General features: G+C 41.3%; 2 protein-coding genes and 1 pseudogene across 12 annotated transcripts in view; 2 read left to right on the top strand and 1 right to left on the bottom strand.

The window, feature by feature from the left end:
• The window catches only part of SPATA6L (spermatogenesis associated 6 like), a 99,322-nt gene extending 84,747 nt beyond the window's left edge, over positions 1 to 14,575 (bottom strand). For 6 of the 10 annotated variants that reach the window (XR_003512228.1, XR_003512227.1, XM_027549352.1 and 3 more), the window contains exons 1-5: positions 14,466 to 14,574; positions 14,239 to 14,283; positions 7,687 to 7,824; positions 4,098 to 4,146; positions 234 to 275 (exon numbers count right to left, since the gene is read on the bottom strand). Coding sequence is in view for 7 of the 10 variants with exons in the window: in XM_027549352.1 (XP_027405153.1) it covers positions 234 to 275; positions 4,098 to 4,146; positions 7,687 to 7,824; positions 14,239 to 14,283; positions 14,466 to 14,519 (328 nt within the window). In the remaining 3 variants the exon portion in view is untranslated. Of the gene's footprint in view, positions 1 to 233; positions 276 to 4,097; positions 4,147 to 7,686; positions 7,825 to 14,238; positions 14,284 to 14,465 lie in introns of those variants that run through there. The other 4 variants (XM_027549357.1, XM_027549358.1, XM_027549354.1 and 1 more) reach the window with 3 other exon arrangements.
• Positions 7,979 to 11,299, top strand: PLPP6 (phospholipid phosphatase 6). Its single transcript, XM_027549360.1, has one exon. It carries the CDS (start codon positions 8,157 to 8,159, stop codon positions 9,024 to 9,026), a length of 870 nt encoding a protein of 289 aa, XP_027405161.1. The 5' UTR covers positions 7,979 to 8,156; the 3' UTR covers positions 9,027 to 11,299.
• On the top strand, positions 12,287 to 12,814 carry LOC113897070 (annotated as a pseudogene). The gene has a single exon (XR_003512229.1). The product of XR_003512229.1 is annotated as a small EDRK-rich factor 2 pseudogene (transcript).
• Positions 14,576 to 16,896: the final 2,321 nt, after the last annotated feature.

The raw sequence follows: 16,896 nt of genomic DNA, 5'->3' as shown, positions 1-16,896 counted from the left end.
ACAACTTTTAAATGCAAGTCACAATTGTGTCACGCCAAAATCCTTTTAAAATTGTTAGATAGCATCACCAATTCAGTGGGTATGAATTTGAGCAAACTCTGGGAGACAGTGGAGGAGAGAGGAGCCTGGTGTGCTACAATCCATAGGGTCGCAAAAAGAAAGACATGACTTAGCGACTCAATGACAAAAACAACAACAAAACTAATTTAGAAATTCATTTATTGGCACATTACCTGGAGACACTAGCTGTATTAACTCAAATCTGGTTAGAAAGCCTAAAAAGAAAAAATTAGATTTTAATACTTCAGAATATTGTCAGAGTTTTTCATTAATTACTAAGTGTAAAACTGCCATAACACCCTATTTATATTACTAAAATAATAATAAGTGGCATACCACCAATGAATCAGGTATTTCTAGACCCAACATATTGGGACATGTGGTAAGAATAACTGAGTTATAAAAATAGATTTTGTCCCCTGAAAAGTATCGACAAAATGTGATATTTTCTCTCTCAAAAATGTATTCATAAATCACCAAAATAACAATATATTTTTCATTTTAAAATTCAAAATACTGTTATCCATTAACCCATAAAAACTTACCTTGCTTAAAAGAGTATGCTATTTGACTATATAAATAAAACAACAATTTTTTATCTTTCCTGAGTTCAAAATATATTTAGAAATAGTGTCTATACTCAATATGTTAGCAAGTTTGGAAAACCCAGGAGTGGCCACAGGACTGGAAAAGGTCAACCTTCACCCCAATTCCCAAGAAGGGGAGTACTAAAGAATATTTAAACTACTGGACAATTGTGCTCACTTCCCATGCTAGTAAGGTTATAGTCAAAATCCATCAGGCTAGGTTCAGCAGTACTTGAATGAGAACTTCCAGATGTACAAGTTGGGTTTAGAAAAGGCAGAGGAACAAAAGTTTAAATTGCCAACATTCACTGGATCATAGAGAAAGCAAGGGAATTCCAGAAAGACAACTACTGCTGTTTCATTGACTACGCTAAAGCCTGTGACTGTGTGAACCATAACAAACTGTGGAAAACTCTTGAAGAGATGGGAATACCAGACCATCTTACTGTCTCCTCAGAAACCTGTATGCAGGTCAAGAAGCAACAGTTAGAACCTTATACGAAACAACTGACTGGTTCAAAATTGAGAAAGGAGTATGAAAAGGCTGTTTATTATTGTCACCCTGTTTATTTAACTTATATGCAGAGCACATCACTCAAAATGCCAGGCTGGATGAGTTACAAGCTGGAATCAAGACTGCCGAGAGAAATATCAACAACCTCAGATATGCAGATGATACCACTTCTAATGGCAGAAACTGAAGAGGAACTAAAGAGCCTCTTGATGAGGGTGAAAGAGGAGTATGAAAAGGCTGCCTTAAAATTCAATATTAAAAAAACTAAGACCATGGCATCCAGTCCTATTGCTTCATGGCAAATAGAATGGGAAAAGGTGGAAGCAGTGAGAGATTTCCTTTTCTTGGGCCCAAAATCACTGCAGATGGTGACTATAGCCATGAAATTGGAAGACGCTTGGTTCTTGAAAGGAAAACTATGACAAACCTAGATAGTATATTAAAAAGCAAAGACATCATTTTTCCAACAAAGGTCCATACAGTCAAAGTTATGGTCTTTCCAGCAGTCATGTACAGATGTGAGAGGCAGACCATAAAGAAGGCAGAGTGCCAAAGAATTGATGCTTTCAAATTGTGGTGCTGGAGAAGACTCTTGAGAGTCCCTTGGACTGCAAGGAGATCAAACCAGTCAATCCTAAAGGAAATCAACCCTAAATGCTCTTTGGAAGGACTGATGCTGAAGCTCCAATACTTTGGCCACCTGATGCCAACAGCTGACTCATTGGAAAAGACCCTGATGCTGGAAAGATTTAAGGCAGAAGGAGAAGAGGGCAACAGAGGATGAGATGGTTGGATGGCATCACCAATTCAATGAACATGAACTTGGACAAACTCCAGTGATGGACAGGGAGGCCTGGCTTGCTCTGGTCCATTGGGTTGCAAAGAGTCAGACACGACTTGGCAACTGAACAACAAGGATATGTTTTATAAGGATAAGAATAAAATTCAAATATTAAAAGTAATTTAAAATACAAATGATATAACAATAAAAATCAGTAAAAATAATTCCCACAAAATATTAGAAGTGAAAACATTTTAATATAGACAATAATGGTGATTACAGTTAATAATACTGTATTATATACCTGAAAGTTACTGAGAGTAGATCTTAAATGTTCTCACCACAAAAAAAAAAAGGTAATTATGTGATGTGATAGAGGTATAACCTAACACGACTGTAGTAATCATTTTGCAAAATACCTGAGTATCAAATCCACATGTTGTACACCTTAAACTTACACAATGTTGTATATCAGTTACATCTCAAAAAAGCTAAAAAAAAAAAAAAAGCTAAAAAATACATACCATAAAAGTAAAATTCTTCCTTTGTAGACTTAAGAAAAACATGAATATGTAAGAACAAAATTTTAAATGCCAAGAAAATTAAAGGCCAAGACAGCCCATAATTTTAAGTTTTCCAAACAGGAGGGAGGATTATATTCTTTTCAACCATCACCCCAAAGGTAATGTGTTGCACTTCATCTATCTCAGTTTCTAAATTCCTTATATTCAATTAATTATCACCACAAGCCATGCCATGAATTGGAAGACTTAATATTGTTAAGATGCCAATATTCTCCAAGATGATCTACAGGTTCAATGCAGTCTATCAATGCCTATCAACTTTCCAGTTGGCTTCTTTGCAAACTGACAAGCTGATCCTAAAGTTCATATGGCAAACTAAGGGAACCCAAATAGGAAAAACAATCTTGAAAAAGAACTTCCTGGTTTTAAAACTAACCATAAAGCTATAATAAACAAAATAGTGTGGCACCAGCATAATGACAGATACATCAATCAATGAAATAGAATTGAGACCCTCCAAAAAAACCCTCACACATATAGTCAGTTGATTTTCAACAAGAGTGTTAAGACTATTCAATGGGGAAAAAATACTCTTGGTAATAATGGTGTGAAGACAACTGGCTATCCAGATGGGAGAGACTGAAGTTGGACCCTTCAGTTCAGTTCAGTCGCTCAGTCGTGTCCTACTCTTTGGGACCCCATGAATTGCAGCACACCAGGCCTCCCTGTCCATCACCAACTCCCGGAGTTCACCCAGACCCACGTCCATCGAGTCAGTGATGCCATCCAACCATCTCATCCTCTGTTGTCCCCCTCTCCTCCTGCCTCCAATCCCTCCCAGCATCAGAGTCTTTTCCAATGAGTCAACTCTTTGCATGAGGTGGCCAAAGTACTGGAGTTTCAGCCTTATCATCATTCCTTCCAAAGAACTTGCCATTTATAAAAATCAACTCAATATGTACTATAGACCTAAATGTAACAGCTAAAATGATAAAACTCTTAGAAAAAACCAAAGATCTTTGAGTTAGTGCTTCCCTGGTGGCACAGTGGTAAAGAATCCACCTGCCAATGCAGGAGACACATGTTTGATCCCTGATCCATGAAGATATAAAAAGAAGTCAAATATTGACACATGTTGTAGCAGGAAGAATCTTAGAAATGTTATGCTAAGATAAAGAAGCCAGTTACAAATGACCACATATTATATAATTCCATTTATATGAAATATATCCAGAATAAGCAAATCTATAGAGGCATATAGTTTAGTTAGTAGTTGTCTAGGGCTGGAAGGGATGAGGAAGAATGGGTATATAGCTTCTTTTTGTGGTGATGAAAATGTAAAATTGATTATGGTGATGGTTACATAACTATGTTAAGATATAAAAATCATTTAATTGCAATAAAATAAAAAACAGAATCATACCATCTAGTAAATCCCATCTATATCTAGAATATGGTTTTCAATTCAATTAACATGATTCAAATTTTACAGACTATCATGAACATAAATATGGGTTAAATATGGAAGTATCACAACTTATAATACAACAGAATTTTATATCTATGAATTACATATACACAATAGTCTCTCACTCTCTTTTGGGGCAGGGGGTGTAGAGGGGAGTACCTACTTTCTAAAATGTCTGCTACAGCTCCAGGATCTATTGCATTTTCAAATACCTATAGGGGAAAAAAATGGGGGAAATAAATCTTCCAAGTTTTATTAATATATACTTATATAAAATTTAGATCATTTTCTTCAAAATTATTAACACATATCAAATACAGCCATATGACACTTTAGGATTCAAAAGGAGTGCCTTTAACAGCTATGTGGTTAAAAGTTCAACAAGTGACTACAGAGGAAATGAATAAGAATTAACACAATACAAACAACAAGGAAAATTTGAGTTGGCTGAAACTACCACATGTTCAAAATGTCATCCACTCGACCTGGCCCCACAGTCTGTTCCTAAAAGCACATCTGATATCAACCTCAAACAGTCTTGTTTGAGTATCTAGAAAAACATCCTGAATACAACAGATATTCACTATATGTTAACTGAATGAATGACTTCTCTTCCCAAACAACTGGTTGTGCTAAAAAGGAACATACATAAAAATTCTATGTGTAACACAAAACAAAAGCTAAATACTCATAGCTAGACTCCCACAGAATCCAAAAATAACAAAAGAGAGAGAGCCTCATGAGTTTTAGGTATATCATGAACCACAAGAAAAACACTGTGATACCTGTCTCAGTTCAGTTCAGTTCAGTCACTCAGTCGTGTCTGACTCTTTGTGGCCCCATGAATTGCAGCACGCCAGGCCTCCCTGTCCATCACCAACTCACGGAGTACACTCAAACTCAGGCCATTGAGTCAGTGATGCCATCCAGCCATCTCATCCTCTGTCGTCTCCTTCTCCTCCTGCCCCCAATCCCTCCCAGCATCAGAGTCTTTTCCAGTGAGCCAACTTTTGCATCAGGTGGCCAAAGTACTGGAGTTTCAGCTTTAGCATCATTCCTTCCAAAGAACACCCAGGACTGATCTCCTTTAGAATGGACTGGTTGGATCTCCTTGCAGTCCAAGGGACTCTCAAGAGTCTTCTCCAACACCACAGTTCAAAAGCATCAATTCTTCGGCGCTCAGCCTTCTTCACAGTCCAACTCTCACATCCATACGTGACTACTGGAAAAACCATAGCCTTGACTAGATGGGCCTTTGTTGGCAAAGTAATGTCTCTGCTTTGAATATGTTATCTAGGTTGGTCATAACTTTCCTTCCAAGGAGTAAGCATCTTTTAATTTCATGGCTGCAATCACCATCTGCAGTGATTTTTCAGCCCCCAAAAAATAAAATCTGACACTGTTTCCACTATTTCCCCATCTATTTCCCATGAAGTGAGGGGACCAGATACCTGTCTAGACATAGCCAAATGTGTTCATTCTGTCCTTCATATAAAAGGGCCTAGGACTGAAATAAAAGCATACCATGCCCCTCTTTCTGAACTTTAGAATCTTGTTTTAAAAAAAAGTTTTCAGTAGACTTTGATTTCAGGTATCCAATTTCTGATTTAAATGGTGCTTAGCCTTAAGCATGATTAAAATCTACTCTTGACCCAAAACCAGGTCTGCTTTAATGACAAAAGTAGAAGCTGTCCCCTGTAATCCATTTTTGTCTCACTGACTTGGATATAACAAGTAAATGTGGGTGAGCTGTGATTTTTTCCAAAACTGTTTCAGTAATATTTCATCCTTTCTCTTCATGTCTAAGAATTATTCAAGGATGATTATGGGAAATAAATGATCAACATGAGCTGCTTAAACACAATGGCTCTTACATTCTTTATGAATAATTTCTTATTTACCTGGCTGCTTTAGAACACTGAATTCTGAATTACTCAGAAGGTCCAATGTTTTCATTACTCACTGCCAAGTATTTGCAGCTAAAGAACAGAACAGATACAAGAAAGCTGGAAAACTAGTAGAAAATCTGAATATGAACCCAAAGAGCTCACACAAGAGGGCAATTTTTCAAAATTTAAAATAAAGCATTTACGGATAACCAACAAGGATAACCTACTGTATAGCACATGGAACTTTTCTCAATGTTGAGGCAGCCTGGATGGGAGGACAGTTTGGGGGAATATGGATACATGTACATGGCCTGAGTCCCTTCACTGTTCACCTAAAACTATCACAGTATTGTTAATTGGATATATCCCAATATAAAATAAAAAGTTTTTTAAAAAATTAAGCATCTTATGTAATTGCACTTTATAAAATGAAAAATGGTCCATAATGTTTTTTACTAGTAATCTCAAATACACAGTTTTGTGACATCAGTAATGGCATCTACAGTGACTCTGAGACTCATTCTCCTCTTTTGCAAGTCAGGGAGGTGGGACTGGATGACCTCCAAGGTCATTTATAGATTGATTTACAGCTTTTACAATTTTACATTCTCGAGTTTATATAAAAATATTTTTAAAGTCTTCTAAATAAGCACATTTAAAGTTGATAAAACTAATAAGGAAATTCTTGGAGGAAAAAATACACTGAATTTTCTCCACCCACTTTTTACCATGACCAATATCAAAATGGCAGTAGATTCCTTTGTATACTGACTGTATATTCTAAGATAATATCCATTTATTCCTTTCTTACCCAGCCAGTTAGGAAGACTCTATTTAAATTAACAGACTGTGATTTATAAAAATATTACACACAGCCCTAGACCTTTCAAAAACATCAATAGTCATCTTCTCTGTTGTTGTTGTTGTTTTTCTGGCTGTGCCACACAACTTGGAGGATCTTAGTTCCCCGATTAGGGATTGAACTTGGGCCTCCTGCAGTAGAAACCTAACCACTGGACTGTCAAGGAACTCCCTCCTTTCCTACTCTCAGTTTGAAACATACATGTCATTTTCTGGGCACCACCAACCAGACCTTTTAAAGTGATAGGCCCTATCCTGGAGCCTTCCCACATTCATACCCTTCCCCAAAGAAGCACCTCAGTGATACTGTTTGGGACAAAATCATAGACTTATCAAGGTTAAAACTGATTCAATCTCTAAATTCCAAAGAAAAACCTTAAGAGATTGTCAGTGATTGGATGGTAACAAAATTAATATTTCATGAAAGTGGGAAGAGGGTTAGTAACATTTGGCTATTTATATATTTGACATTCATTGGAATGGAATCTAGTCTTTATCACTGTAGCTAAATAAACCAGATATGACCTAAGGAGACTCAGAAAATGTAAAGAACCTTCTTGTTTTGTTACAGGATTTCAGATACAGGGTTTAACTAATTTGGTTAGTTTGGGGTATTTTTCTGGGCCTAAAAAGTTTGTTTTTGAGGTCTGCTAGTTTACTGATAATCTCTATAAGAAATTTGTCTCAGTTGCTTCTAACATCTCCAAAAACATTCAGAAAATGCTCTCTGCTCCAGTTAGAAAATGCCATGGGAGTTCCAAGAATAGAAAACAACCACCAGGGTACTTAGCACTAGTTTGACAGAACTTGGCTCAGATCTGGGATTCAAAACAAGTCCTCCAACTATGGTTCTGCACTGTGCTGAGGTGCCTTCATGTAATTTTTTAAAACAAAATTTACAAATAACTTTATAAAAGCTGTGTTCTTTATAAAAACCAGTAAATGATCTTCAAACAACAGAATTTGAATTTCTCTATTTAGCAAGGAGAAAGTCAAGATCACCTTTTCAAACCTCATGCTTCGCTGAACCATAATAGGGAACATAGAAGGAAAGCAGTCTGTCTCCAGGTACTGATTCAGGAGGTAAACTCCAAGGAACACATCATGCTTGTCAGGAAGGAACACCCCTGGGCAAGAAATCTTTAAAAAAAAAAAAAATAGAGAAAATGGATTTGTTTTTGTTTTGTTCTGTAAAGGCTCTATTTTCCCTAACCTCCCACGTCAAATCCTCCCCACCTCCCCACCACCACCAACTCTCACCTTCTCTCATAACACCACCCTCCCCTCCCCTCCCCTTGCGCAAACTGGAAAATCCACTTTCCTCCCACATCTCCGCCAGGTGTCACAATCGTTCTCTCCCTGGCTCCTCTCCCCGCCCCTCCAGGATGGCAGTGCGGAAGCGGAAGAGGCTGCAAGGCTGGGAATCTTCTTCTTAGGCCGGCCAGGTACTGTGGTCCGGGCCGCTCGCCGCGATGCAGAGCCCACGAAGGAACGCCGAGGGACGCCCGCTGGGCACCTGCGACCCCAGCAGCAGCGGCAGTCCGGCCCATGGCGGCGGCAGCAGGTTCGAGTTCCAGTCTCTGCTCAGCAGCCGCATGCCGGGCGCCGACCCCACCAGCGCCCGTCTCCGCGCGTCTGAGAGCCCAGTGCACCGCCGCGGTTCGTTCCCCTTGGCTGGGGCGGGCTCCTCTCAGGCGCTCCCGCCCCAGCTGCCCGAGGAGGACCGCATAGATCTGAACCCGTCCTTCCTGGGCATCGCCCTGCGCTCCCTACTGGCCATCGACCTGTGGCTGTCCAAGAAGCTGGGGGTGTGCGCGGGGGAGAGCTCGTCCTGGGGCAGCATGAGGCCCCTTATGAAATTGCTGGAGATCTCGGGACACGGCATCCCCTGGCTGCTCGGCACCCTCTACTGCCTGTCCAGGAGCGACAGCTGGGCCGGGCGCGAGGTGCTGATGAACCTGCTCTTCGCCCTGCTGTTGGACCTGCTACTGGTGTCCCTCATCAAGGGGCTGGTCCGCAGGCGCCGCCCAGCCCACAACCAGATGGACATGTTTTTCACTATTTCGGTGGACAAGTACTCCTTCCCTTCAGGCCATACCACCAGGGCCGCCCTTGTGTCGCGCTTCATCCTGAACCACCTGGTGCTGGCCATCCCACTGAGGGTGCTGGTGGTACTCTGGGCCTTCATCTTGGGTCTCTCCAGGGTCATGCTGGGGCGGCACAATGTCACCGACGTGGCTTTTGGCTTTTTTCTTGGCTACATGCAGTACAGCATCGTGGACTATTGCTGGCTTTCACCGCGCACTGCTCCGGTCCTCTTTGTACTGTGGAACCAACCGTGACACCATCTCTTTCACTGTGGCACCAGGACATCTGAAGGTTTCCACCCGTGATGATACTGACATAAACCAGCAGTCATCATGTTTGCCCCTCTAAGGACATTTCAGGTTTCCTTTTGGGATTTCAAGTGACCTATCTTCTTAATTGGAGAAGGCAATGGCAATGGGTTGCTAGGCTAGAGCACAGTGGTGACCATTACTGATCACAGCCATATTACAGAAAGCAAAAAAAAAAAAATCCCTCTATTATATACTTATTAAATAACTCTTTATCGCTCCAGGAAAACTTTAAAGAAACCAAGTTGGAGTGATTATAATGTTGCTGCTTCTTAAAAGTTGACATCAGAAAATTTTGTAATCCTGCAAGTCAAGATATCACCTGTAAATTGAACTTTGAAAAAAGGAAAGCAACTTCATTCTGTAAATATATACATGCAAATGAGCCACATCCTTATCCTTTTCCTGAGTCAGATTTTAAACAGTATTTTAAGAGTCTATGACATAGCATTAATCACTCAGCTGAGTCTGACTCTTTGTGACCCCATGGGCTGTAGCTCACCAGGCTCCTCGGTCCATGAGATTCTTCAGGCAAGAATACTGGAGTGGGTTGCCTTTTCCTACTCCAGGGTATCTTCCTGACACAGGGATCAAACCTGCGTCCCCTGCATGGATAGGCGGATTCTTTACCACTGCGCCACATGGGAAGCAGAGGTAGATTTTAAGAGCCTATGACATAGGTTTTTCTAATTTACTCTCTGACAATATGTTACTATAGTTGGGGAGATTTCTTCTTAATCCTGATTTTCTTGGCAAGCTTTTTTAGTTTTGTGTCTTCCATCTTCACAGATTGAGTAGTGGAAATGAGAGATTACAGTACATATATTTCTCTCCTTTTCCTCTACCTCCTCGAAGATCTTTAAATAGGTATTTCCCACTACCCTAATATTATCCTTCTGCATTCAGAGAACAAGCCAAGAACTTACCTGAAGAAGAAATACTTAAAAGTGGGCATATCAACAGTGCTCATAGAAAGTAAAGATGGGCTTACTGCCTCAGGCTTAATTCTGTTGACAGCAAATAGCATGACAGGACAGGACAGAAAAGCGAAGTCACTGAGGAGGTCAGAGGAACTGAGTCCTGGAGGCAGGATCACCACATACTTAATCAGTGGACCAACATGGAAGGAGATGGGCCCTGCTGCCTACCATCTCTACTGAATAAAGAATAATGCTTCTTTATTGAGGTAAAAAAATGGAGAAATAACTTCTTTGCAATGTAAGAGCATAAGCTTTCAAATATATACCACAAGGATGACCTTGTATATTAAAGCTTTTCATGTGGAATTCCATTTCTCTATATAAGCACACTTTAGGTAATAGTATTTAACTTGAAATTCATCAAGCAGAGCATACTGCTATACCAGGCATAAAGTATAACTCCAAGATTTTCTGTTTATATTGACTCTCACAATTAAAGTAGTTTATCCATGGTGCCTCCCCAATTCACAAAACCAAAGACCACCAAACACAGGGTGGACTCTGCTTATTATTCCTTGACTGGGAAAGACTGATGAGGGTGTATGCTTTAAATGCTGCTATGCCTGAAAATGTGAATCTTTAAATTACCTATGGAATTGATGTCTTTAGATAATCTTAATAACCAATTATTTCATATTTAAAAATAGGATGATGGCATTTGATCTATCATATAGACATACATATAGGAATCTGGAGAATGGCTGTGACAGGTAGGTTCTGACTGGGTGGAAGTGTGAATTTTCCAGTGTTTGAGGAACACTGAAAAAGGAATAGCTACTCTTCAATATAGAAATTATGTGCATTCTCACAACATCCTGAACACAGACTACCTCTTCACTTCTTGAATCAGCCAAACTCTGACACTCTAGGTGGTTTCTTCTATTTTTAGCCTTAACAGAGATACTTTAACTGCAGCAATCTTCAGCCCAGATATTTGGAAAAAAATATTTCCTCTTGCAGGATCCACAGGTCTGAATAATGGGAGGTCAAAGTTAGGCTCACCTTATTCCTGATTATTTTTTTGTAATTCCCTATCTTGATTGCCAGGGCCTGAGTTTGCTGGTTTTTAAAGCACAGATCAATTCATTTGATTTTTTTGGGGGGGTGGGGAGGTGGCGAGTATACTAAGTACTGCAGAGGAAAAAAAAAAAAAAAAACCTGATTCTACTGTTAATTAACTGTACATTGATGAATTCCTTTTAAAAGTCAAAATAAAATTAACCAGTAATATTGAATGAAGTGAGATGAAAACTTAATTTTTTTGCCTTGATGAGGAGCAAGACTGATTTACCACTCAACTTCTCATGAATTCCTTCATCTTACTGAACAATTGTGAGAATTCACAACTGATACAGCACACTTGATATAGTCAGTCCTATTTGCTGTCAGCAGAGTGGGTCAAATCCAGGAAATTTCCATCTTTGTTTCAGAGCGGCACATAAGAGGAAATCACAGCACTTGTCACTTACATGGAGATCAGTCCTGGGTGTTCATTGGTAGGACTGATTTTGAAGCTGAAACTCCAATACTTTGGCCACCTGATGCGAAAAGCTGACTCATTTGAAAAGACCCTGATGCTGGGAAAGATTGAGGGCAGGAGGAGAAGGGGACGACAGAGGATGATATGGTTGGACGGCATTACCGGCTCAATGGACATGGGTTTGGGTGAAACTCCGGGAGTTGGTGATGGACAGGGAGGCCTGGCCTGCTGTGGTTCATGGGGTCGCAAAGAGTCGGACACAACTGAGCGACTGAACTGAACTGAACCAGATTTTCCATGGTTGTAAACTGTTGATCTTGGGCTTATAATCATATCCAGTAGAATAGTCCCTTATAGCTTTCAGGGAAAACCACATGACAGTCTGTCACCAACTACAGGATTGGAAAATGGAAGCGTCGTGTCTGACTCTTTTCAACCCCATGGACAGCAGCATGCCAGGCTTCCCTATCCATCACGAACTCCCGGAGCCTGCTCAAACTCATGTCCATCGAGTTGGTGATGCCATCTAACCATCTCATCCTCTCATCCCCTTCTCCTCCTGGCTTCAATCTTTCCCAGCATCAGGGTCTTTTCCAGTGAGTCAGTTCTTCATATCAGGTGGCCAAAGTATTGGAGTTTCAGCTTCAGCATCAGTCCTTCTAATGAATATTCAGGACTTATTTCCTTTAGGACGGACTGATTGGATCTCCTTGCAGTCCAAGGGACTCTCAAGAGTCTTCTCCAGGGGCCTGTAACGTACTGAACGAGGGGACGCGACGGAGGCAGGCCGGAGCCGTTGCCGTCGCCATGACCCGCGGTAACCAGCGCAAGCTCGCCCGCCAGAAGAATATGACAAAGCAGAGCGACTCGGTTAAGGGAAAGCGCCGAGATGATGGGCTTTCCGCTGCCGCCCGCAAGCAGAGGGACTCGGAGATCATGCAGCAGAAGCAGAAAAAGGCAAACGAGAAGAAGGAGGAACCCAAGTAGCTTTGTGGCTTCGTGTCCAACCCTCTTGCCCTTCACCTGTGTGCCTGGACCCAGTCCCATCACGCTCGCGTTTTCTCCTGTAGTGCTCACAGGTCCCAGCACCGATGGCATTCCCTTTGCCCTGAGTCTGCAGCGGGTCCCTTTTGTGCTTCCTACCCCTCAGGTAGCCTCTCTCCCCCTGGGCCACTCCTGGGGGTGAGAGGGTTACCCCTTCGCAGTGTTTTTTATTCCTGTGGGGCTCACCCCAAAGTATTAAAAGTAGCTTTGTAATTCAAAAAAAAAAAAAAGGAGTCTTCTCCAACACAGTTCAAAAGCATCAATTCTTCGGTGCTCAGCTTTCTTTATAGTCCAACTCTCACATCCACACATGACTACTAAAAAAACCATAGCTTTGAGTATATGGACCTTTATCAGGAAAGTAATGTCTCTGCTTTTTAATATGCTGTCTAGGTTGACCATAGCTTTTCTTCCAAGGAGCAAGTGTCTTTTAATTTCATAGCTGCAGACACCATCTGCAGTGATTTTGGAGCCCAAGAAAAGAAAGTCTCTCACTGTTTCCATTGTTTCTCCATCTATTTGCCATGGAATGATGGGACCGGATGCCATGATCTTAGTTTTCTGAATGTTGAGTTTTAAGCCAAGTTTTTCACTTTCCTCTATCACTTTCATCAAGAGACTTTTTAGTTCCTCTTCACTTTCTGCCATAAGGGTGGTGTTATCTGCATATCTGAGGTTATTGATATTTCTCCCGGCAATCTTGATTCCAGCTTGTGTTTCATCCAGCCCGGCATTTCTCATGATGTACTCTGCACAGAAGTTAAATAAGCAGGGTGACAATATACAGTCTTGACGTACTCCTTTCCCAATTTGGAACCAGTCTGTTGTTCCATGTCCGGTTCTAATTGTTGCTTCTTGACCTGCATACAGATTTCTCAGGAGGCAGGTAAAGTGGTCCGGTATTTCCACCTCTTGAAGAATTTTCCACTGTTTGTTGTCATCTACACAGTCAAAGGCTTTGGCGTAATCAATAAAGCAGTAGATGTTTTTCTGGAACTTGCTTGCTTTTTCTATGATCCAATGGATGTTGGCAATTTGATAATAAAGAATGACTTATTTGATAGTAAGGAATGGTAATAACGCAATAAGGAATGACTGGCCCCAAAGAGGAAAAATGAAGTCACTCTGCCAGAGCACCTCACTTAAGCAGGATTCAGTGGATAATTATTAAACAGTTATTGATTTATTTCCTTTTTGGAATTAGCAAGCCAGAACTATCTGTAGGGGAAGTAGCTTAGAAAAATTTTGACTGGTTTATAGAGGTGGCAAATTATCAGGACATGATGGGGCTTTGTGAGAGTAAAATCTTCCCTGGTTATTTAAAGGAGGGGCTTTTTAATCTTCTCAGAAATCTGTATCCCAGAAAATAAAACCCTTCTTGGGACTTAATGCAAGGTTGTTTTAAATGAACAGAAAAATTTCACATAAAGCTAACACAGAAGTTAGCTTGGAGTGGGGAAGGGAGGGCAGTGGAAAGAGGCTGATCCGAATTAAAGGTTAGAAAGCCAGAAAGACCAATGTAAAAAATCTTAGGGACAGAGATTCAATTAATGGTGTGTGTGTGGCGAGGAGTGGTGAAAAAGACCGGGAGAAGGAACCCCGAGGAAAGAGTATGATTTGGGGCAAAGAGGGGACGTTCGTCGATCTCTCTTACCGCCCGGATCTGAAGTTCCACCACCACCTCCAAAGGCATAGTTCCCTACGTGGGTGAAAGGGCAGGAATGAAAAGATCCTTTTGTGCTGAGCCTTGGAGCGATTTTCTTAGTTTAACTCAATCCCTGGAGCAAATGTTCCCAGCAGTTTCCAAAGACCCCCACCCCCTTGTAACCCCATCAGTCCCCCGCCCCCAGCCCAGGTCCCTCCCACCAGGACGGATCTTACACAGCAGGAGCTTGTAGCCCAGGCTTCCAGAAGCCTGAAGTGTCGCGTTGCCATGGACACTCAAACGCGCACCCTTCCGCCCTGGAATGCTCCAGAGGTCCCCGCGCAGGCGCGCGAGCCTCCAGAGCTCTACTTGGAAGTCCGTGTCCCAACATCAGCTTCCCAGACTGCACGCTGGCGGGAGGGCACGTCCCTGTGTACTGCCCCGGTCGCCTGATCAAGAGATGCCAAGAGTCGTAGTTTCCTTTCCGCCACTCTTTCATCAACTCTTTAGGGCCCCAATCACTAGGTTAAAATATTTACAGTGTCCATTCTAAAAGTTGAATGTGATCATAGTTCCCTTATGATTTAAAGCGCTGCCTGTTTTTAGTAGCTACAGGACTGAGCGACTTCACTTTCACTTTTCACTTTCATGCATTGGAGAAGGAAATGGCAACCCACTCCAGTATTCTTGCCTGGAGAATCCCAGAGACAAGGGAGCCTGGTGGGCTGCCGTCTATGGGGTCGCACAGAGTCGGACACGACTGAAGCAACTTAGAAGCAGCAGCAGCAGCATGACCCCCAAGCCCTGGAAATTCTGTAACAATTCCAATTAATATAGATTGGGCTTCCCTGGTGGCTCAGTGGTGAAGAATCTACCTGCAGTGCAAGAGAGGCAAGAGACGTGGGTTCGATCCCTAGGTTAGAACTATCCCCTGGCAAAGGAAGTAGCAACCCACTCCAATATTCTTCCCTAGAGAATCCCACAGACAGAGGAGCTCGGTGGGCTACAGTTCATGGGGTCACAGAGAGTCTGACACAACCAAGCACAGCATACAGCACACCAGAGGTACTCTCTTGCTTATGAAATGTTACCTCCTCATGTTTGGTTCAGAAAACATGGCCACCCACTGTCAATAAGAAATGAAACCCATGTTAACTGAAAATGCAAGGACAATTCTTAGAGAAGTTTAAAAGTTAGGTATCCTGTTTTAGTCACAATAGAAATATTTTTTCAGTCTCTCTGCTGTGGTTTAGTTAACTTAAAGCAAGCACTGAATTACATTATCTCCCAATCAGTAGTTACCATAGTTGCCAAAGCCAGGGTTACACTGTAAAAACCATCAGAGGTAGAAGGCAAGGCAAAGTTCTTAACCAGAAGAGGAAAAAGCATTTTTTTCCTATTCACTGTATTTAAGACAAAAAAAGAAGGAAAAGAGGAGGGAGTGGCTGCTTCTAGCCAGTCAAAAAAAAATCTGGGAGGGTCAATACTCTCTCTAAAAAGCAAACAACAAAATGTATTGGAATTAGTCATTTATTACTAATATCTTACATTAGAGATTTACACAAATAGTAGAAATTTGAGTGTATAAAGATAACCTCAGACAAGAATTCAGTATTCATTTTGGTAACCAGAATGCCTTTCCCTAGGGAAAAACTCACGAAAATGTATTGTGTCCGTATCCAGTCCTCAATGATCTGTCTGTCTGCATATGGAGAGGCACACCAGGGGGTACTTACAATATCTAGAGCACTGATTTGTCAGCTCACAACAGCTTGCTAGCACCCTTACTAATGCAGTTATATACAGGGGACAGGACCTGCCTTGACCCTCACAAGTACATCATCAACACCAATGCTAAGATATCAAGGAGACTGACAAACAAAACCTGAATATTAAATACATACACGGCTAGACATATTAGAAGGGAGGAATCAATCTTTCTTTCTTGAGAAAAATGCTAGGGTTGTGTATGGTAATTAAATTCACCCCCACAATAACTTTTTGAAGGAAGTATTATCCTTATTTACAGATGCAGAATCTGAGGCCAGACAGCCATTTGTCCAACATCACACAGTTGAAGGGAGGGAGGCACCCTTGAACCCAGGCGTGCCCTACCATGTCACTGCCCTTGCAACAATCTATTGATCCCAAGACACAATGTTCCATTCTATGCTCTTCCTAGCCCTTAACTGGACTCTTCTCACTTAACTGAACTCTCCTTGATAAAACTGAAACCTCCTTGCTTGGCTCCTCCTTGCACAGCCCTTTTCTGGTTTCCCTCCAACTCTGTGGCCATTTTTCCTGTGTCTCTATTCATCCTTCTCTCCCAAGCTAAGCAGTGTTTCTGGTTCTTTCTTTTCCTCACTCTGTATTCTTTACCAAGGGTATCATCCGATGTAGGTATGGATTACCAAATGTATACAGATTTATACATCCCACCCAAGCTTCTCTTATGTTCTTCCAGACAAGGTGGAATCTATTACATATATATATGTGTGTAATACATATTACACATACTACATGTAACACATATTACATATATATGTATGTGTGTATATGTATGTGTATGTATGTGTGTATATATGTATGTTTTTGTTTCTCAGTCGCTAAGTCGTCTCCGACTCTTTGCAATCCCATGGACTGCAGCACACTAAGCTACCCTGTCCT

The sequence above is a fragment of the Bos indicus x Bos taurus genome, chromosome 8 (assembly GCF_003369695.1).
Source record: "Bos indicus x Bos taurus breed Angus x Brahman F1 hybrid chromosome 8, Bos_hybrid_MaternalHap_v2.0, whole genome shotgun sequence".
In the NCBI taxonomy this organism is placed as follows: domain Eukaryota; kingdom Metazoa; phylum Chordata; class Mammalia; order Artiodactyla; family Bovidae; genus Bos; species Bos indicus x Bos taurus.
The sequence above is the reverse complement of the archived record's forward strand: the minus strand, read 5'-3'. Positions and strand labels throughout refer to the sequence as shown.

Excerpts from the sequence above, each read along its gene's own strand:
- PLPP6 (XM_027549360.1), top strand. The coding sequence starts at position 8,157 with ATGCAGAGCCCACGAAGGAACGCCGAGGGACGCCCGCTGGGCACCTGC.